The 23,973-nt window shown below is 40.3% G+C and overlaps 1 protein-coding gene across 4 annotated transcripts in view; it reads right to left on the minus strand.

Annotated features, from left to right (window-relative positions):
* Positions 1–23,973, minus strand: part of SGCD (sarcoglycan delta) — a 1,076,456-nt gene that overhangs the window by 394,351 nt on the left and 658,132 nt on the right. For all 4 annotated transcript variants that reach the window (XM_013965725.2, XM_018050121.1, XM_013965722.2 and 1 more), the window contains one exon: positions 19,088–19,276. In XM_013965725.2, coding sequence (XP_013821179.1) covers positions 19,088–19,276 — 189 coding nt within the window. The remainder of the gene's footprint in view (positions 1–19,087; positions 19,277–23,973) is intronic.

Below are 23,973 nucleotides of genomic sequence, written 5' to 3' on the forward strand. Positions count from 1 at the left end.
TAGGGGAAAATGACCTTCCTAGAGTCTGTGTACAAGACTAAGATACTGAATCTTTACAGATCCTTTGAAAGTTATGCACAATCTCGATTTCTTTTTTCAAATGCTTACGGCTAGCTGCAGCCAAGAGATGGACCAAAGGTTTTTCAATTCATGCAATCACCATACACTTTTCATTCCAACTCTAAGCCATGCACATCCCCCAAAACCAATTTTGCAAAGTGCCACATTCTTTTGAAATATTCCATGGATTTCATTATGCATTTTAAAAAATGTAGCCCTGAAGCTAATAAGAAGATAGTCACTGAAAACATGTTCCTTTTGAATTGGCTCTATGATACTGGTTGTTAATGAACCTCAGAGAAATACAGCAGGAAGAACACTTTTCAGATTCAAAATCCACATACACTGACCATCTTGAAGCAAAAGTCACTCTAAAGTCAAGAGGCTCCTGGGGCTTCTGCTCTTATCATTGCAGAAAAATGCAGTAAATTCAGCACCATGAGATGAACCTGTGATGCCTTCCAACCATCCTCATCACTTCACTTGGGATGACCTTCATTTTTATTCTGCTTTCTTACCTCCCTGCACAGGCCTTGTGTGCTCAGCATGGGACTTGTGATTCATGTCCAAGCCAATGACGATAATCATGCTCCCTGGCCAGCACTACTGGTCCAGAGATGGGCATGTGACACCATTCGGGCCAGTGAGACAGATGGTGAGTTTTGCTTGGTGCTTCTGGGAAACAAGCTTCTGGGCCTTCTAAAACAGCTCCAAAAGCAATAACCACACCCTTATAGAAAATGAACAGAGAGAAAAGGGGAGAACATCCTCAATGTATAGGCAAGACTTTTTTAAGGAAATAATGAGGAAACTATAAGAAAGTTTAATTTCCAGTCAACTGAGAAGGTATGTTTTTACAGAATAATTTCTTAATATTACAAATGGCTTTCTAAAGACTTCTGCAAAGGGAGCAACTTCTGTGGCAAGAGAATCACTCTCAGTGTATGGTAAAGTCATCACTCTTTTCTGGAAGAGAAATCCTGGAAACATCAGGAGATTAAAAAAAAATAGCTACTCTTTTTGACATGCTGCTGATGAATGTAATTTGAACTGTCATTCAAATAAACTAAAAAAGCCTAGGTAACTTTCTGAGAAGCAGTGGGCTTAGGAGAATGTATCAGAATCATTTATCTAATTTTTCTTCTGGGTTTACATCAAAACAAAAGCAATGCTATTCTAGTACGCTTTTTTCATTACACTTTCAAAACATGAAACATGGGTTGCCGAGGTAATCACTGACTTCCATGATAAAAGTCATAAATCAAAGGAAAGAGTAATATTTTTAGAATTATGCAGTTGATTTCACATTACCAGGGATAGCCAGAAACACAGATAACCTGAAAGCTGACATTTAGAGGTCAGCAGAGAAAAGATGACTATTTGCATGGGAAAGCTATTTATGCAATTAAGTGAAATTAATTATGCTTGTATAAGTTTTATAAACACATTACAGATCTGGATTTTGGGCTAATTAAGCTTTAATTTAGTTGAGAAAACTAAACCATGTAAGCTTTTATGAGAAACCCCTGGTCATCCATTGAAAGGAAAGAGGTAAAATCATAGTTTTTAGGAACCATCTGAGAAATAAACAGTTTAGGAAAGCTCTAAAGACAGAAATTATAGTCAATTATGCAAGATGTAAAGCTATAGTCTGAGGTTATGCTGTCCTTCATTTTCTCAAGAGTACCCCTTAATTAAATGCAAATAATCAGAAATGGCAATTAATAGATTGCTATAATTCCCTGATTAGAGAGTGGAGCCCATTTACAATACTTGTGGACTATGGACTCTGCAATAAACCAAACGAAATGTATATTCATAAATTCCTCTCCAATGTGTCCCTTACTGAAAAGTCTTCTATGATGGTGCCACCTCAGAAGCTAGCCAATGATGTTAGCAGCTGTCAAACCATCACCAATATTTATAGGACGTTTGGACAATCAATCTTCCTGGCAGATAGGGATATTGGCACTGAATAGCCAAGCTACAGGCATAGGACTTCCACAAGGGTGAGACCTTTGAACCACCTGAAGTAAGCATCAAATCATACAAATCAGGAACAAGCTGGTAAAAACTTCTCATAAAAGACACAGGGCAGAGCAGACGCCTAAGTGCAAGTACGTTCCCTTTACTGCCTCTTACGAGGCTGTGCCCTCCTACAACCAACACTGAAGAGTGACTTTCTCTTCATACCTCCATAGGGGGCTGACTACTCCGTGCCTTCTCCCCATCTATGGCTTTGAACTTGCCTCTCCCTAAGCCTAGCATCCCCCTCAGTTCTTCTCGGCTGTCACAACCCATTCTTTGGGCTTCTTCTAAACTTCACTTCTCCAGAGACACACGCTGATGTGCGTCTGCAGCAAGCCATGCCCAATTATGCAGTGCCATATCTTTCAGAGGACATATCAGAATTCATATTTTGTTTATTAAGTAGTTTGCTTCTCATTCTCATTCTTGTGTTTCACACAGTTCTGTTTCAAGTTCAGTCAGCAACAATGCATTCAGAAAAAGCCCTGGAGTGACTGTAATTCTCGTAGCATAGATGATTTTTCAGCCACACCCAAGTTAAATATGCTTTTAAGACTCCATTAGTCATTTCTTTACAAGTGAGCTTATAAATCTGTGCTGAATTTCTGCAATTGAATCCTCTTTTCCTCTTTATAAGGCACTTCTCTAAGTGTCCAAGCTGACAATAATAATAATAAGCATTCACTGGGTATCTACAACACTCTGTGTTCTGGTTCACTCCAATCTTTAACACAACTCCTGAATTGCATTACTACAAACAAGTAAAGTGAAGCTCAAAGAAGTTAAGCTTCTTGTCCAATATCAATCACATGGCTCACCAGCAGCAGAGCTAAGGTTTGAACCCAGGTCTGTTTTCTCAAGAACCTGTAAACCACGACTCCCACTTCTCTAACATATTTTTCACACATCAGGATCCTTCCAAAGCATCAGTTGGCAGCCTGACTTCATAGCAACTCTGGACAATGACAGCATGATGGAAAATGAGCAAAGAAGCAGGACAGTCTAGACTGGAAGGATTTACTCCTACACATTTAAGTCTGCTGATGTGAGGCCTCTGAACCTCTTAAAGCTCGGTAAGTGATTTGTACAATACGAAAGAAGGGAATAAGGTCCATTAGAGAACACCAAAGAGAATTTCTCAATATATTGTGTAGGAAGCATAATGTCAGGTGGGAGTAAGAAGTATTCATTTGAACGTGTGGACACTTAGAAGGTTCTGAAATCAGAGTGGGTATACTGCAGACCATTAGCAGTATATATACTGCTGACACACACACGTGTCACGGGCTCTTTTATGAGGCCTTGCTGCTGACTCTTGAGCTGTCCCACTCTCAGGCTACCCCTGAAGAGTACCAAGGAAGGGGGTACAATGCAGTTGTTAGGAGTTTGGGGTTCATGTTTCCCTTCATATCCCAGCTCTGTCATTTACTGAAACCAGGTGAAAAAGAACTTGACCACTCTTCGAAGCCTCGGTTCACTCATTTGGAAAAGGGAGAGAGTTAAAGGACCCGTCTTTTAGGGATGAAATAATATACCCCATGTGAAGTGCTCAGTATCATGCCCAGCACAGAATAAGCTCTCAGTACAAATCACCCTACTGATGACAATAATCTATACACAAATACAGGAGTTAACGCACCTATGAGTGGCCAGATTCTGTTTGTAGCAATGAAAAACGCAAAAGACTTGTTCGAAATAACCTCACTTTTTCTAATACAGAAAGTTATTTATATAAAGTGTGAGGAATTACAGTCCGTATCTATCCTTACAGATAAGTTCCCCAATTCAACCACAATGTAGCCAAGCGGTCCTTAAAGAAAGCAAATATGATGATACATTCTTACTTCTTTTTTATGATTTTCTTCTCTTTTTCATTTTAGCTCATTATCTTTACTTTTTTGAATCTCACAAGTATTACCTAAATACATTCTCCTTGCAAAATGTCACTAGAAAATAGTACAGAAAGGCAAAGTCACCTTTCACTGTCCTCTCCCATCCGCCTCATCATCCCACCTCTCCCCACGGCCCAGCTCCTCTCCCAGTGGAGACCACTGTATCAGATGTTCACGAGATCCACAGACTAGATTGCCATCACCTCTTACTCCACTCTTCAATTTCATTTTTAGCATTTATACAATCGTCTTGTCTTGGAAACCTCTCCTCCTTGATTAGTAAAGCGTCTGCCTACAATGCGGGAGACCTGGGTTCAGTCCCTGGGTTGGGAAGATCTCCTGGAAAAGGAAATGGCAACCTACTCCAGTATTCTTGCCTGGAAAAGCCCATAGATGGAGGAGCCTGGCAGGCTACAGTTCATGGGGTCACAAAGAGTCAGCCACGACTGAGTGACTTCACTTTCACTTTCATCCCCTCTGTACATTCTTGCAGCATCCACTCATTCTGGTGGCATTTCTACATTTATCTGTTTGATCATATGATCAAGTCTCTCCTGTTAGACAGCAAACTCTCTCTGAGGAAGGCCACCATTTACTTCTGTTCACTGTTGTACCTCCAGAACCTAGTACAGTGCTCTGCCCATAGGAAGAGTTCAATAAACATTTGTTGAATAAATGTTACTTATTCATTAGGTTGTCACAGTTGGTAACTAAGACTGACAAGAGATTCGCAGAGTTGAAGATTTCAAATAGAAACCAGTCACTTAATTGGGACCTGGAAATTATTTTTCAAAGAAAATCACAAAAATCACAAATTCTCCACCAGTGAATGAACAAGATGCAAATTATCTCTGCTCTCATGGAAACCTCCTTGCCAAGAACTGCAAGGCAGGTTTCAATTAAGAAAATAAAAATTTGCTCATGTGAACCAAAAAGCATTCACTTCCAAATCAGCAACCAACTATGTATGACATAAAGTTGGTTTGAGTCAATGAGTGACTGACCGAGTGACCCAAAGGATCATTTCCTTCTATCTTTGGCTTTTAGAAAGAGCGCTATTTTTTTTTTTCAACTTAGAATTAAGAGAAATTTCAGAGGGAGAAAACAAGCTTACTTAACACGGCCGACTACAGACAGCACATTAATGATCAAAACTCCCTGCCATTGGCCAACCCAGCTACAACGGCTAGCTAAGGAATGAGAATATATCGAGTCTTTTACCAAACATTCCACAGACACTGACTCAAGACTTGCCTGAGTTTGCAAAAGGCAAAGCTCTACAACTCACTGTTGATTCTTGTTTATTCTAAAGTTGGAAGGTTGATTGTAGTAGTTATTAGGCATGAGACCTTAAGCAGATCACTGATCCCTAGTTGGCCCTTCATCAGTTCTAATGAGGTAGATGAAGCTGGAGTCTATTATACAGAGTGAAGTAAGCCAGAAAGAAAAACACCAATATAGTATATTAATGCATATATATGGAATTTAGAAAGATGGTAACGATAACCCTGTATGTGAGACAGCAAAAGAGACACAGATGTATAGAACAGTCTTTTGGACTCTGTGGGAGAGGGTGAGGGCAGGATGATATGGGAGAATGGCATTGAAATGTGTAAATTATCACATGTGAAATGAATCCCCAGTCCAGGTTCAGTGCATGATACAGGATGCTCGGGGCTGGTGCACTGGGATGACCCAGAGGGATGGGATGGAGAGGAAGGTGGGAGGGGGGTTCAGGATGGGGAACACGTGTACACCCATGGTGGATTCATGTCAGTGTATGGCAAAACCAATACAGTTTTGTAAAGTAAATAGATAAATAAAATAAAAGGGTAAAATTATATTATCCCAGCTATGTCTCTCCCATGGGATGCTGGTAGAGACTCAGGTAATGCAGCAAACATGAACCAATATTCTAAGGAGCCAAGAACTTTTACAAACATACCAGTGGTTACGAGGATTGACTGGAGCTCTGTTTCTCTTACTGTGCCCCTTGGTAAGTAGTGAAAACACTTGCTGAAATACAGTGATGACTATTACATAAAATTGTAATAGTAACAATTTTATGGATTTTTTAAACCTGTGTGTGTGTGCGTGTGTGTGCGTGTGTGTGTGTGTGTGTGTGTGTGTGTGTAGGGAACAACACATTGGGAGCCCACCACATTCGGTCCTTAGTAAGTGGCTATGAAATGCTGCAGTGCTCTATTGTTTTCCACTGAAAAAGGCTTAAATTGTCCTCAAGTTCCACTCGCTAACTCATCCTGTACCAATACAGCATCTACTATTAGCAAACCAAGTGTTACGAGATGCTAATAAGTTTTTACACTTAATAAAGCTGACCAATAATTAAAAGCTGGCAAGTATGCATACTTTCAGCCATACAGGTATTCCAGTTAGAAGGTTTTACCATTAAATATAAAGGCTATACTCCTGAGAATTTTTTCTATTCTTTAACTCCATTTTTAACAAAGCAACTCCTTATCAATTTAGATGATTCACATGTGGCTTAGTGAAGGCAGAAAAGTAATCCAAAAGGTAACTAAACCATGATTCTTATAACACAGGTACTGGTTCTGTAGCTAGCGACTCCTTAAAATATTCCCAAAGCTAAAACTGTCTGAAGTAGTCAATGACTGAGCCAGTTTTGAAGTAATTTTAAAACGTGCACTCTTTATTGCTCCTAGATACAATGGTGACCATCAGTACCACTGAAAGTTCTGCCAGTAAACACATTACTAGTTATATCTTTTTTGACAGCAAACATTTCTGAAAAAAGTTAAAAGCATAAACTTTCAAGTTCAACTTACTTGCACAGATATATATATGTACAGACAGTTTGCCCTTGTACATGTAGTATGTAATAGACATACAAACTATTATTATTACTTCCTAGCTGAAAAAGATGGTAAGAAAGCAGGTTAAGCAAGCTCTGAGCTTTAGTTTTCTTGTAGATGAAGGGGAGATAATAGCAGACCCCTCACAGTGTCACTGCGAGGAAAAAAGAGAGAACTCAGGCAGGCCCCTAGGACTGTGCTCAATGCAAGTTGTGTTGTGTGATAGCCAATGGCAGTTGTTCTTGGTGGTGGTGGTGGTGGTATGCCAGACTGTACAGCTCTTCCTGGACTTGCAATAGGGTCAAATTTTGAAAAGCTCACTATCTGTTGCAAATAAGATAAGTCAAAAATGCATTTGGGACTTCCCTGGTGATCCAGTGGTTAAGATACCAACTTTCAGTGCAGGGAATGTAGACTCGATCCCTGGCTGGGGAACTAGGATCCCACATGACACTATGGTGTGGCCAATATATATATATTGCTTTAAGCCATTAAAGAAATGATACAAGATACAATTAATATATGTAAGCTACTGAACATCACAGCTTAGGCTCTCCAACCTTAAATATGCTCAGAACATTGACAGCAGCCTACAGTGGGGCACAATCATCTAACCCAAGACCTATTTTATAATAGAGTATGGGATACATCATGTAACTTACTAGATGCTTCACTAAAAGGGAAAAGCAGAATAGGTCACAGTGTACCAGTCATTTATCCTTGTGAGGGCGTGGCTGACTGGGAGCTAGAAGCTGCTGCACCCCAGAGACAGGACCATACCTCCCATCTCCAGCTTGGGAAAGAACTACAATTTAAAACTGGATCTACTTTATTCACACAACTTTTGCAACATGAAGTTGAAAAATCATAATTCAAACCATCCTAAGTTTGGGACCATCTGTAATTTCCAAAGGTGGCCAGAACCCTATCTCCTACAGCCACCATACAAATGATCACAAATTGACCAGGTTAAAACAAAAGACATTCATTCTGTAATATTTCTGGAGGCCAGAAGTTTGAAATCAAGGTGTCAGCTGGGCTCCACTGCCCCTCGAGCCTCTAGGGAGAAATCCTTTCCTTGCCTTTTCCGTCTTGCAGAGTCTGTGGGCATCTGTTGCAGCGTCATCACCCCAAACTCTGCCTCTCGGGCCATGCAGTCTGCTTCTCTTCTGTCCATGTCAAATCTTTCTTGCCTTACTCTTATGAAGAAGACTGCCACTGGATTTGGGGTCCGAGTAGAAATCATCTCAAGATCCTTAATCTAGATAAGACTAAATAAAGTAATACAAAGTACCAGGGATTAAGATGATGACCTGTGTTTTAGAGGATACCCACTCCAGTATTCATGCCTGGAAAATCCCATGGACTGAGGAGCCTTGTGGGCTACGATCCAGGGGTCGCAAAGAGTCAGACATGACTGAGCGACTTCTGTGTGTGTATGTATTCAATCCACAACAATTTCCCATCCTGTAAGTTCCTCTGGAACCTTGCAAACTCCCGCATGTAGAGGGGATTCTCTGTGCCTTCCTCTTGAATTCTGGCAGGATTTTGTATCTGCCTTCGCAAACAGGGTGAAGTAGTGATGCTACCTGACTTCTGAGCCTAGGTCATAACAGCATTAGGCACTTCTACCTCATTTAAGTGGGACACACATCCTGGAACCCAACTACCATGAGGACAGGAAGCCCACATGAGCCTACATGGAGGGGCCATGTGTAGGTGATCTGGCTTACAGAGGTTCCGGCTCACAGTCAGCATCAATTGCCCACACATATAAGCACACCTCCAGATGGTTACAGTCCCAAGTGTAGAATCAACACCTGTCATGGAGGCTTCTCAGCTAAAGCCCTAGACATCAGAGGCCAGACTGAAGTTCCCACTGAGGTCTACCCCTCAGATGCCCCAAATAACTACATTTATAGCAGCTTGCTCCTTTTCCTCACACCCAATCTCTGCTACTCCCCTCCTTTCAGTATTCCTGATTGGATAGGTAGTGAGACTGGGATATAGGACCTTTTGTGGGTAAAGAACTGTACGGAGTGGAGGAGTCACCAGGACCACTTTTGAGTCTTACTTTCTGAACCTGTAGAATATGGAGTTTGACCAAATGATATATATGGTCTACTGTAGCTCATATAATTTCTAATTAAGGGATCCTCCCATATTGTCAGTCAGAATGAGAGAGACTGAGTCACTTTCTCATCTGAAAGTGTATGTGTTTGTGTGTGCTCCCACTATATTTAGAGGAAAATCCAAGATGCTCAATGCCAGGAAATATTTCTAATGCACTGTTGTTATTTTTTTTAATCTTTAACCTTAACGCATTCCATTATTTAATGAATAATTAGTCTCTTATTTATTGTTATGCAGCAAACCACCCCAAAACTTAGTGGCTGAATACAAGAACAATCATTTATTTTGCTCAGGGCTCTGCCATTTCCTTCTCCAGGGGATCTTCCTGACCCAGGGATTGAACAATGGTCTCCTGCATTGCAAGCAAATTTTTGACCAGCTGACCCACCAGGGAAGCCTTGCTTCCCTACCTTCTGTTAAATTGAGGGTTTTGTTTGTTTGTTTACCTTCCTACCTTAAGCCTATGACTCCAGGCCTTGGTAGGTAAGATGCCCTGGAGAGGGAAATGGCAACTCACTCCAGTATTCTTGCCTGGGAAATCCCATGGATAGGAGGAGCCTAGTGGGCTACTGTCCAAAGGGTGGCAAAGAGATGGACACAACTGAGCATGCCAGGCCTTAAAACCTGTCTAGAGCACAGAAAGGAAAGGCACCAATTGTTATATGGAAGGAAATGAAAAATCTGTTTCCACGTTCACTTCACATGCTCTCCGAGCTGTCTGAAAAGTAGGCCCACAGATTTTAGACCTGTTTTGTAACAGAGACCTTCCTGCATTAGCGGAAATGTTTTCTATCTGCTCTGGTGAGGATGGCTCGCTTCCCTGGTGGCTCAGAATGTAGTCTGCCTGCAGAGCGGGAGACCTTGGTTCAATCCCTGGGGTGGGAAGATCCCCTGGAGAAGGGAATGGCAATCCACTCCAGTATTCTTGCCTGGAAAATCCTATGGACAGAGGAACCTGGCAGGATACAGTCCATGGGGTTGCAAAGAGTTGGACTTAACTAAGAGGCTTTAATTTCCTTCTTTTCTTTCTTTCTGGTGAGGATGGTGGCTACTCACTCCATGTAGCTATTAACTTAAGTGAAATGTAGCTCACATGACTCAGGAACTGAATTTTTCCTGTGACTTAATTTTAATACCATATGGGACAATGCAATTTGAGACAAAGTATTTACAAAGCCATTCTGAGGTTAGAGATTCTAACTAGTGACACAAACAGTCCAAGTGACCTGAAACTTCATATTTACTGCTGTGTCTCTTTCTTGCTGCTATTGTCTACTCTCTCAGTTGTGTCCGACTCTTTTGTGACCCCATGGACTGCACCCCACCAGGCTCCTCTGTCCGTGAGATTTTCTGGGCAAGATTATGGTAGTGAGTTGCCATTTCCTCCTCCAGGGGATCTTCCTGACCTAGGGATCGAACTCACATATCCGTATCTCCTGCATTGCAACTCAATTCTTTACCACCAAGCCACTGGGGAAGCTCTGAGTAACCTTTCTTCAGTGGAAGGATTGGTCTCTGAGTTCACAGTGGTGAACTGATCCCTCTTGGGATTCAGAACTTCTCTCCTATGATTGCTTAATGCCTCAGTAAGAGTGGAGAGATCCCCATAATGTGGTTGCAATTTCTGATTTCTGAGAGTCATTCAGAGTTCACAGCTGCATGACCAAAAAAGAACTAAAAATTCCTTCTGTGAGCAGCTATACGTGATGGAAGAAGACAGAAATCCACAGAGATTTTTCTGACATTCTTTTTCTCAATTCTAGAATCACAAATAAAGTGAATTTTGAGTGTATGAAGGTGATAATAAGTGGGAAAGGTCAGACATATTATCCAAATAATAAGTTAATGTTGCACAGTGATTTGTTTATAATTGGAACTCAAGTTTCCCAGTTTGACCTCCCAAGAGTATCTATAATTTGCATCCTGTTGAACTTGACTAGCATCAGCGCCTGCTTGCCTCTTTCCCCACCCACTCCTCTCTCCAGAGGCCTGGCCTCTCAACACTAGAAGGAACTACAGTACCCGAGGTGACCCGCGTTTAACATCCCTGCATTCAGGCTTCAGCCACAGCGCTATCTCTGCTTTCAACACCATTCCAAAGGTCCTTCTCTACCCTTTAAGCCTCAACCTAAGGAGCCTTCCAGGGCCTTCCACCTTCGACTAATTTCTTCTTTCACACTCCCTTAAAAGGTCTGTCACTTAGGGGAACTTATTAAAATTTCACATGTTTTTTCTTCTTAGTAAATTATACTCTATTAAAGTACAGGATTTTCTTCATTATAATCTTTAATGACCAGAAAAACCACAGCGCTGCACAATGTGCTTAAGAAATACCAATCGAACTGTAGCAAAAGCACCCAATAAATTGCACAAATTTGTAACAAGCTTGTTTTATAGCATTTTGCAGTAATTACAAGGACTAAACTCATCCTTGAGGATTTGCATTCTTGCAAAAGGTATAAAACACAGTAAGTTTCAAATGAAATAGGACATGACAGAGCCATATCCCAGGACTTTCATGGAACAGAGTGGATTTTTGTCCTGTGTTTTTCTGCATTACAATGTTCATGCCGCCTTAAAAATAAGACTGTGGTCATTTTTCAGCTTGATGAATTTGAGCTAATGGATGAAAAAGTAACCTCCAGAGACAGAGCCCTGAGAGACGGAAACACAGTGTTCTCAATATAAAAAGCCTTTCCAAGTTCTCAAGTGACACTGGCATCAGAGCTGAAGCAATTGCTATTCAAAATACATTCATTAACAATGTTAAGTGAAAGATACAACTAAAGCCAGTAATATCATTTTCTCCCATTTCCTGAGCAAATCTATATGTGAACTAGGATGATTTCTCCTGCTTCTCGTCTATTTCACACTCCTGACTTGTGTAATTAAAATGTAGCAGGTAGTTGATATACAGGAGGGAGTGTCTGCATTAAAAATACTTTTTCATAATCAAATTCAAGCACTCATCTCATTTATGGTCTGTCTACCTTAATAAATCAACTAATACTTCCTTTTAAAAGCCATATAAAGCTCTATTAACCCATCTTTACATACTAATTTAAAGTGACGGGCTATTCATAATTTTTTTGCATTCATTTATTCAACAAACATTCTATATATCTACTATATACTAAGTAAGTTGTTGAATGCTGTCACTATACAGGTGAATAGTTTAAGGTTACCGTCTCTGTAGGGGAAACAGGAAAGTTAAATAATGCAGTACCACATGTCTTCCCACTGCAGGGTACCAGGTACAGCAAAAACAAGAGTTGTCAGGTTTATCTGGGAGGACTTCTGAGAAAATCTGAGAAATCAGAGAAAAGCTTAAAAAGAGCACTGTGTATGGAAGATTAAATATAGGTGTGATTTTCAAGCGAATTTCTGACCTTATGGGAGGGAAGTCCTGGCCCAGCTGCTTGATGAGCAGGACTGACTAAATGATTCTACCCTCCCAGGCCACAGCTGATGGGGCATCTCATGTGGTCCACGCATAATAAACAAGTACAGCATGATGTGTACAATCTGCTGAGCCAGTGCAGTTCCCTCTCTGGAATTTCAAGTGGGTAACAGGAGGAGACTAGGGTGGGGAGAAGTGGGAGCAGAAGGGGAAAGTCATTGCAGAGAAAAGGTCAAAGGCACACACATGTTGAAGATGCCAGGAAGCAGGAAACTGGGATAAACACAGGCGGTAACTGGTAGCTCCACAAAGGTAGAGGGATCCTGGCCTGCCAACAGAAGCAAATGTTTCAGGGCAATATCAAGGCCACGTGGTCCAGTAAAATCAGAGGATGGGTATCCCCAACACTGCCGTTGGTTCCTAAGAGTACGCTGGGTCCCATGGCTGTGAGACCCACCCACGCACCAGGAAAGCCCCTGTCCTGTTCCCTCTGCAAGTATATCCTCACTCCCCTCTGCTTGAGTTACTTTGACTGGGTCATGGCTCCTCAACCCTTCTCCAAACAGATGATATGTCAGTGTTCTGAGTTATGGAGCTCACTGCCCATTCGCTCTGGCTTTTACTGTTTTACACTGTGTCCAATTTACAAGTATTAGAATGCCTTCCTCTGACCCTCAGTGGATCTTTATCTTACTTTAGGGTAAATAAATCATGTTTTAGACATTGCACTGAACAAATTCAATTTGTCTTCATGAAAAATTGCACTTGGAAAATGGGCAGCATAGTCTACTGATTAAGAGTGCAGGCTCAAAAGCCAGACTCCTGTGACCCAATTTCAGCTTCAGCGCTCACTGACTGTGTGACCTTGGATAAGTTATTGTACTTCTTGGAACCTCCTCGTCCCCATTTGTAAAATATGCATGATAGTAGTGTCTACCTCATAGGAATTTTTATTAAGATTATACAGGAACATTACAAAGTAAGTTCTGCTTTAGTTTTTATTAAACAAATGGACATTCTCTCAATCATAGATACAATTGTTTGGATTTTGTAATTTTAATAAGTGGGAAAAGAAAGAGAAGTTAGAGGATCTGTTAAACACTAGTATAGCTAGCTATAATTTATCTAGGACATATTGTGTGCCCAGCATGGACCAGGTACTTGACATCCATCATCTCATACATGTGGTCTGTATAAAACACTCACATGTGTTTGACAATTAACAAACACACATTGAAAGCCGACTGCATACCAGGCACTGGTCCATGGCTATAAATATGAATAGAATACAACCCCTGCTCCTGAGGAGTTCCCAGTATGGTTGAGATGTTAAAGCTGGGTCAGGCAACTTCATCATCTACTTTGGTTCAATCAGCTGCAAGATGAGGATGTTTGAAGAGGTGGCTCAAGGTACCTATTTCATCTAATAATGATGTCACACTCACTGGAAATCAAACATTTTAAGCTTTGCCACTAATAAGCACTTGTGCTAAATGACACTGTAGACAATCAGTACTGCAGTATTTTGGGAGGTCTTCGAGGCCAAGTTATTTGGATTGAGCTGCTGGAATACACTGGTAGAAGCAGCAGCCCTCTACAGAGAGAGATCTCACATGGTCAAGGCCAAGGTCCAAAGACAAAACTGTAGTGTTCAAACAAGAAGATGCCTTGCAGTCCTAAAGGATACCTAGTTCACTGCATTTGTTTCTGTACTGAGCGCCAGAAGGAAAAGACGATGTAGTTCATAGCCCACCAGGTGTCCCATTCCTTGACACTCATGCTAGGGATTTCTGCACTGCCCACAATGCATCACAGAGATGAATAAACCATATTCCAGACTAAGACTGTTTGGATTCAAACCTCTCCTCTGCCACTTTTTAGCTATGTGATCCCAAATCAAGTTACTGAGCTTCTCTCCTCCCTGTGAAGTTGGTATCATAATGCCAATCCACATAAAGATTAAGTTAGATATTTATAAGTTGCAATGGCAGAGAGCCTGATGCAAAATGAGCCTTCAATAAATGATGATGATGATAATGGTAAACACTAACAGAAGGCATTTACTTTGGAACAAGCTCCTTTTCTAAGCACTTCACATTTATCACCTCATTCACTCTTCACAACAATCATATAAACAGGTAGGTATTACTATTACTCCCAATATATGGCAGTACAGAAAGGTTGAAAAATTTGTCAAAGTAGCAGAACTCAGATGTGAACATAGAGCATCTTTGTGCTGAGTCAGCCCCTAACTACTGCCCTGAGTGGGGTCTCCTATGATTTTCCGTTTCCAACACAAAATCTTCCTACAGGTCAGGTGCTAACTCAGAGTCTACACACCAACCTATGACACAGATAGCATTATTCAGTTTGCATTAAATGTTTATATAAACATTACAAGGGACTATAACAAAAGGTAGAAGCAGTGAAGGGAGAGGTCATTGGCTATAGGATAAAGAGAACTGAGTTAAGGCCTGAACACACATAACTATCAGGAACTACTCCACACGGGAAAAGTCAGTGGATATCTTGGATGGGAAGCAAATTTGTGATCTGATGACACAAGGCAGGTAACAAAGGTAATGAACCACTTCAGCAGCTTCAGAGCTGTGTTGGAAAGCCAGGTCATTGCAGCAATTAGCTAGAGGAGGTGGACATGAATGAGCGGCTGAACTGAACTGAACTGAACTGACTGTATGTTGTGGTATAAAGGGGTAGGCTTTGAAGTCAAGCACCAGTTCTTTGACTACTAGCTGTTTCCTTTAGAAAGCCACGCAACTTCTGTGAGCCTTGGGTTTTATTTTACTAAAATGGAGACTGTAATACCCAATTTATAGGGTTGTTTGGAAAATTAAACAAGATAATTTTTTAAACTGCCAAGCAGTGACTAGCGCATATTAAGCACATGCTTAATAAATAATACTAGTTTCTTTGTAAAGCACAGTGTGTGATAAACTACGAGAGGTGAACCTATGGGTCTTTACAACAAAGGGAAATTAAACATTCCTCCAAGCAGGGGAAACACTGGAAAAGTGTAGGAGACTGTAATTCTATCTTGATTAATAATGAACAGCAGAGTAATCTGCTAAAAGCAGAGAAAAAAATTCATTTTTATTCTGATTTACATCTGGGACAAATAAAACTTGGTTGGATGCTTGTCCAGATTGTTATAATGGAAGGACTCTTTCAGCATAACCCTTGGGGACAGCATAGAATGCAAATCTGACAGCACAGAAAATTCTGGATGCCCGATATTGGATAAACTGCCAAGTCCTCAGAAACACTTGCAGATGACATCACTCTTGGTTTGTCACTACTCAGAGGGTTTGATTAAGGTGCAAACGTTTTCAAATCCCAAATTACTAAACATTCCAGGTGTACCAAATAATCAGTCTTTCCTCTTGACAATCGTCCAGAATCCTCACAGAAATGGCTTCACTCCTATCGTATTGGATTTCCTGTGTTCATACACTCCACACTCACCAATGTAACATTGGTGAACGCCTCATTCTTTTTCAAGATATTCACTGTCAGTAAATTATTATTTGTGGAATAGAATTATAATTCTAAAGGGATATGCATTATACCGTGATTTATAGAGAATATGTTTTTACCATCCAGGGAAAGACCAATTTTGTGACACTTCAGCTCTATTTGCTCAAAAGCATTACTGTTACAAAATTACCCATTATGACTAACAATAGCATTATTCTCACCTCAGTAAGTACTTGGTTTGGTAAATCTTTAAGAACTCTCAACTTTGGCAATCAATTTAGTTAACTACAGGAAATAGCCTATTTTATATAGATTATTACCTTAATATCATATTGCTCCCCAAACTCACATAACATTCATAGTGAATTGTCACTCAATATACATTTACATAGACATCTCACTGTTGAGTCTGCCAGATAAAACATACTTGAGAAGCCAGATTTGTGTGATATCACAGTTATCTAGGTTTGAGTTCATATTCTCCACCACATTCACCCTCTAATCTTTCAGGTTCTATACATTAACTTCACGTCAAACTATGTCAATATAACAAAAACAGCCCCAAACAGGGAATGAGAGGGATACATGAGTCTCAGCTAAATTTCAGTGGAAAGATAATGAATTCAACCTTGTTATTATTGTCCCACCATCCAACCATCTCACTATCAAGAACCTGGAGTATTCCAGAATTATCTTTCAATCCCTCAACAGCTCATATCCAAACAGTAGGTGAGGTTGAAGTATGTCACTTTCATCTTTTAACGTCTTTTGAAAATTTATTCTTCATTCTACTGCCCTAGCTTCAGTCTTCTATTTTATATTACAATAAAGTTTTTGAAATATGAAATAAAAACATCACAGAACATGCATATTGACAAATGACAACTATGGACCCTTGGACTTAAGGGCAGATTCATGACACATTTTAGAGCCTTAAACTCTGAGGCACCTTCTCCATTATACTGCATCCTTACATGAGCAGTATCTAGACCACAACTTGGATCATACCTCCCTCTCTGTCTCACCTAAAACACTTCTCTGATTTTTTTTTTATATAAAACAAGTTCAAAAAATATTTACAGATTCTAATTCAGAAGTAAAACCTAATGTGCTCCAATATTCTAGAACATACTTTCTTAGACCCCTACAATACATTGGAAATTGACCTGTATCGTCTTTGAAACTTAAAACTGCAATTCAGAAGCTTAATTTGCTGGTGCTTACTGCAAATATTAAGTGAACCATTCTCCATCGCTAAAACATCTATAAATAACATATGCTGGAAAGGGTGTGGAGAAAAGAGAACCATTTTACACTGTGGGCAAGGATGTAAGTTGATGCAGCCACTACAGAAAGTCCCTCAAAAACTAAAAATAGAGTTACCACAAGATCCTGAAATCCCACTCCTAGACAAAAACATAATTTAAAGAGACATGCACCTTCATATTCAGAGCAGCATATTCACAATAGGCAAGACATGAAAACAACCAAAATGTCCATCAAAAGATGAATAGATAAAGATGATGTGGTAAAAATACACAATGGAATACTACCCAACCATAAAAAGAACGAAATGCCTTTTGTAGCAACACAAATGTACTTAGAAATTATCACATTAGGTAAATCAGAAGGAGAAAGACAAATGTCATATAATGTCGCTTATATGTGGAATCTAAAATATGAAGCAAATGAACTTATCTGAAACAGGAACAGAATCACAGACAGACAACAGACTTGTGGTTGCCTGCAGGGAGATAGGAGTGGGATGGTCTGGGAGTCGGGGATTGGCAGATACAAACTATGACATGTAAAACAGATGAACAACAAGGTCCTATGTATAGCACAGGGAACTAGATTCAACATGATAAACCATAACGGAAAAGAATGTGAAAAAGAAAGCATACGTATGCATGACTCAATCATTTTGCTATACAGCAGAAATTAACACAGCATTGTAAATCAGCTATATTTCGATTTTAAAAGTGAGCCCTTCTGATGCACTAACACTGGTTTATGTAATCTTCATGAGTCAAGTGCCCATAGCCCGTCTCATGAGTGATGAACAAAGGCCCACAGAAAAGAGATGCCACCCCTGCTATTATCAAAGTTCACGCTGCCTGGGAGACACATGTAAAAATTTTTATCTGGAGTGATCAGTAAAATAATAAATACATAAATGGAGCTACAGGAGCATCAGGGAAGAGTTGTACCAGGCAGAAAATGGAGAAAAGCAGCCCAAGGAGAAGAAATGGGCTGAGCAAAGGCAAGAAAGTCTACCTGTGCACAGGTGTGAGGGATTAAAAATAAACTCTACAATTCAGGAAAGACAAATAGCCACTATTCTATTCTGGATTTTCACATGAAAACCTTACTTTTAATTATGTTACGGTTACATTTTCTTATCACACAGGAGATCTTTTATATTGCCAACATTATTGCTTACTTTTGACATTACCAGAGGAAAAGAAAGCATTTTTAGGACTATGCTCTCACTAATCCAAGAATTTATTTATACTGTTATAATCTTTACAGAAGCTCTAGGGAAATACCTCAGAATAACTCCAAAAATCTTTTTGCCAAGATTTTCTTTTCATTTGAACTTCAACAAGCAAATGTCCAACCTGCTGCATGGCCCTAAGTACCAAGATCAAGAATTTCTTCAAGGAAGTGTAAACACAAATTCTTAAAAAGAAAAAAAAGTAAAATGGCAATACTCCTCTGATTCTATTCCTAAAAATCGAGGAAATGCTCCATTAACTACCAGGTGTAAATAGATACTGAAAATTCTTTAATGTTCTCCAAAGGCTAATTGAACACTGATGTTTCAACCTTTATCTCATGAAAACTTTAATTACTACTAAAATAAAAAAATGAAAATTAAAAAAAACACAAACTTACTACTTTGGTCTTTATCTCATCCTTCTCCCTACATTATTTACTCAAATTATTTATAAGTTACAGGCTATAGAAACACAGTTATCAAAATGTAGGGAAAGCTCACATGATTGCAAAAGAAGAGAAACATCCCACAATTGGATTACCAGCCTCTGAACAGTTGAGATTTACAAGAAGTCAATCCTCACATGTAATCTGAGCAGCAATGCTTTTCTTTCCCTGCCCCCATCAAAACCACTGCTTGTAGGTTATTTTTAATTTTACTACCATCACTTTCCACATTCTTTTTTCTTCCCCATGCTTTCCCTTCCCCCTAAAAGAGCTAAAGAAAACTGTATGGTCTTACTTACAATTGTGAAGTTCATGACTTTGAGAATCCAGATGGTCATGGCCAAGTTCACCAGTATTAAAATCATCAGGAGTAGGACAAAGAAATACAAGCATCTTTTCCGCCAGCCATAAATCCCCACTTTGTATACCTGCGGCCCCTCAGAGCTGGGCATGGTGCCCCGGTGATGGGTGTACTGTTCCTGAGGCATCTGAAATAAATGAGCCAAGAGAGAAGCACTCACATTAAACTGCGAGAAGAAAGAGGAGGGAAAAAAGAACAGGAAAAAATCAACTTGAAGAGATATGGCTGACTGCTGTCCATATGTTTCTGCCTTCCTGACAAATCTAAAATCGGTATCCTCTGGACAAAAGTGGCTCCTCTGTATTCATGCATGAGCCCTCTCTTTTCATGCAGCCATCTCTCATCATGCGCTCTGAGACATCCACATACATATTGTGGGTGTAGAGGGACCTATAGGAATCCACTTTCTAAATGATTCTTAGAATTCCATCTTTATGAGGGAGATACTCAAAGTATTCAGGGTAAAATTGAGAATTCACCTGCAAAAGTAAATAACCTCAACAGTTCATTGTGTTGGGATGCTACTGCTACTTGGGCTTCCCTGGTGGCTAAGAGAGTCAAGAATCTGCCTGCAATGTGGGAGACCCCTGGGTTTGATCCCTGGGTCAGGAAGATCCCCTGGAGAAGGAAATGGCAACCCACTCCAGTATTCTTGCCTGGAAATCCCATGGACAGAGGAGACAGATGGACTACAATCCATGGGGTCACTACGAGTCAGACATGACTGAGCGACTAACGTTATGCTACTACTACTTAGGCAATTGATTTGGGGTAAAATGATCTCTGGAAGGTCATTGGCAAAATCAGTCCATGGGGTTTGAAAAGAGTTGGACATGACTGAAGCGACCTAGCACAGTGGCAAAAGTAACACTTTTGATCCTGCCTTCCAGAGTTCAAAGAGGTGTTGATGTGCTCACTTGGTTCAGGAATCCTCCAAAAGTCATAGCCTGTGTTTAAATTCCTCCCTTGACAGAGATCTCACTACTCTTTCAAGTAGCCCTTGGGAGTTAGATGATTCTAATTCTTATCAACACATTTATTTAATAAATATAAAAGAGCCTGAAAGTCAAGCAAGGTATGAATATTCACTCCAGGAGCTTGCAGGCTAATGGGAAAAATGAACTAAACAGTGATTATAGCAGAATGAGATAAATTAGAAAAAAAAATCTGCCAATATTAAGCAATATACCAATCCCCTTCAAAGTAAGGAAGTTTTCTCCAACCCCTGCTGCTGACACAAATTATCTTCACACTAGCACTACTAATTAGGAACCAACACAAATCTTAGTAAACATTACTTCTATAAAATTCTCCAACCAAAACAAATTTTAAAATTAAATACAAACAAAATTGCCAATGCGTATCGTTCAAAATGGAAAACAACTGCCTACTGAGAAGAATGATGATCTGCAAAACTACACAGCATATTGTGGTAGCAAGAGCTTTAGCACAGCATCTTCTGAGCACAGCATCCCTACTCTGCCATGAGCCATGTGACACAGCCTACTGCTTTTCTCCATTCAAATGGCTGCACAACTTTGATTTTGGTGTGTTTACTTCATTTGCCCTCATGCAGCCATAATGTATTCTCTAGGAATAAGACCTTTCTCCACTTATTTTCATCTTCAGTTCAGTTCAGTTGCTCAGTCAAGTCCGACTCTTTGCGACCCCATGAATCGCAGCACGCCAGGCCTCCCTGTCCATCACCAACTCCCAGAGTTCACTCAAACTCATGTCCATTGAGTCAGTGATACCATCCAGCCATCTCATCCTTTGTCGTCCCCTTCTCCTCCTGCCCTCAATTGCATCAGAGTCTTTTCCAGTGAGTCAACTTTTCGCGTGAGGTGGCCAAAGTACTGGAGTTTCAGCTTCAGCCTCAGTCCTTCCAAAGAACACCCAGGGCTGACTTCCTTTAGAATGGACTGGTTGGATCTCCTTGCAGTCCAAGGGACTCTCAAGAGTCTTCTCCAACACCACAGTTCAAAAGCATCAATTCTTCGGCGCTCAGCTTTCTTCACAGTCCAACTCTCACATCCATACATGACCACAGGAAAAACCATAGCCTTGACTAGATGGACCTTTGTTGGCAAAGTAATGTCTCTGCCTTTGAATATGCTATCTAGGTTGGTCATAACTTTTCTTCCAAGGAGTAAGCGTCTTTTAATTTCATGGCTGCAGTCACAATCTGCAGTGATTTTGGAGCCCCCCAAAATAAAGTCTGACACTGTTTCCACTGTTTTCCCATCTATTTCCCGTGAAGTGATGGGACTGGATACCATGATCTTAGTTTTCTCAATGTTGAGCTTAAGGGCAAATTTTTCACTCTCCTTTTTCACTTTCATCAAGTGGCTTTTTAGTTCCTCTTCACTTTCTGCCATAAGAGTGGTGTCATCTGCATATCTGAGGTTATTGATATTTCCCCCAGCAATCTTGATTCCAGCTTGTGCTTCCTCCAGCCCAGCATTTCTCATGATGTACTCTGCACAGAAGTTAAATAAGCAGGGTGACAATATATAGCCTTGACGTACTCCTTTTCCTATTTGGAACCAGTCTGTTGTTTCATGTCCAGTTCTAACTGTTGCTTCCTGACCTGCATATAGGTTTCTCAAGAGGCAGGTCAGGTGGTCTGGTATTCCCATCTCATTCAGAATTTTCCACAGTTTATTGTGATCCACACAGTGAAAGGCTTTGGCATAGCGAATAAAGCAGAAACAGATGTTTTTCTGGAACTCTCTTGCTTTTTCCATGATCCAGCAGATGTTGGCAATTTGATCTCTGGTTCCTTTACCTTTTCTAAAACCAGCTTGAACATCTGGTATTTATACCCCTCGTCCAAGGTAAGGCTCAGCGGCTGCACTTTCCTGGAGCAGCCATGAAGAGATACCCCACATCCAAGGTAAGAGAAACCCAAGTAAGATGGTAGGTGTTGCAAGAGGGCATCAGAGGGCAGACACACTGAAACCATAATCATAGAAAACTAGTCAATCTAATCACACAGACCACAGCCTTGTCTAACTCAACAAAATTAAGCCATGCCCTGTGGGGCCACCCAAGACAGACGCGTCATGGTGGAGAGGTCTGACAGAATGTGGTCCACTGGAGAAGGGAATGGCAAACCACTTCAGTATTCTTGCCTTCAGAACCCCATGAACAGTATGAAAAGGCAAAATGATAGGATACTGAAAGAGGAACTCCCCAGGTCGGTAGGTGCCCAATATGCTACTGGAGATCAGTGGAGAAATAATTCCAGAAAGAATGAAGGGATGGAGCCAAAGCAAAAACAATACCTAGTTGTGGATGTGACTCATGATAGAAGCAAGGTCCAATGCTCTAAAGAGCAATATTGCATAGGAACCTGGAATGTTAGGTCCATGAATCAAGGCAAATTGGAAGTGGCCAAACAGGAGATGGCAAGAGTGAATGTCAACATTCTAGGCATCAGCAAACTAAAATGGGCTGGAATGGGTGAATTTAACTCAGATGACCATTATATCTACTACTGTGGGCAGGAATCCCTTAGAAGAAATGGAATAGCCATCATGGTCAACAAAAGAGTCTGAAATGCAGTACTTGGATGCAATCTCAAAAACAACAGAATGATTTCTGTTCATTTCCAAGGCAAACCATTCAATATCACAGTAATCCAAGTTTATGCCACTACCAGTAATGCTGAAGAAGCTGAAGTTGAACGGTTCTATGAAGACCTACAAGACCTTTTAGAACTAACACCCAAAAAAGATGTCCTTTTCATTATAGGGGACTGGAATGCAAAAGTAGGAAGTCAAGAAACACCTGGAGTAACAGGCAAATTTGGCCTTGGAATATGGAATGAAGCAGGGCAAAGGCTAATAGAGTTTTGCCAAAAGAACGCACTGGTCATAGCAAACACCCTCTTCCAACAACACAAAAGACTCTACACATGGACATCACCAGATGGTCAACACTGAAATCAGATTGATTATAATCAGATTGATTTTCATCTTAGTCAATAGCAATTACATTAGTGATAACTGTGCCAAGGTGAGCATGGTGACAGACAAACTGTAGACCCTAAAATCATATCCTTGGTTATGAGGTCATCTTCTGGATGGTTCAGAATATAATTACTGTATGGTTTTTAGCTAATCACTGAAATGCACACATGGAATCTAAAAATCCCCCAGAGAACTCATGGCCTTTATACACCAGTGGAATTCCATTTGAAAAGCCAAATTAATTCTTACTTAAGGTCTATTCAAATGTTCAGTGAAGACCTACACACATTTATGCCATTCTGAATACTTACCTAGCACCAAAATCAGGCTCTAATACGAGTATACGTTTAAATCCATGTGTGTAGAATGAATAAGTGAAAAATAAATGAATGCATGAATGATGAACAAATGCTGAATGTTTTTCCACCTATTATAAAATCTACTGCCGTCTGGGGTTGTACTAAAGTCCAAGCCAAATACAGGAGAAAGTTCTCGCTTGTATCCTTGCAAATTTCCATTTCTGGCTCCCAAAGCCCTGAGTTCCCAAACAAGCAGTGAGTATCACATTATGAAAGTATCTCGATGGTATTATTGAGCCCCTTATAATTCTGCAAGTTGGGGGTATTTAAAACATGGGAACACAGCAATGTCATCTCTCACTGACCTTTTCACACACCAAGATCAATGAGAAGGGAAGAAAATGTCTTATAAGTCTGAAGGAAATTAGACCTTTTTTTCCCAAGGAATCATATTCCACAAATTAAACAAAATCTTAGAATCCTATTGGCAAGATCCTTTGAGTCTAATCAACTAGTTGTATATATCAGCTAACTTAACACTAGAGAAGCTG

The sequence above is a fragment of the Capra hircus genome, chromosome 7, assembly GCF_001704415.2.
Source record: "Capra hircus breed San Clemente chromosome 7, ASM170441v1, whole genome shotgun sequence".
In the NCBI taxonomy this organism is placed as follows: Eukaryota; Metazoa; Chordata; class Mammalia; order Artiodactyla; family Bovidae; genus Capra; species Capra hircus.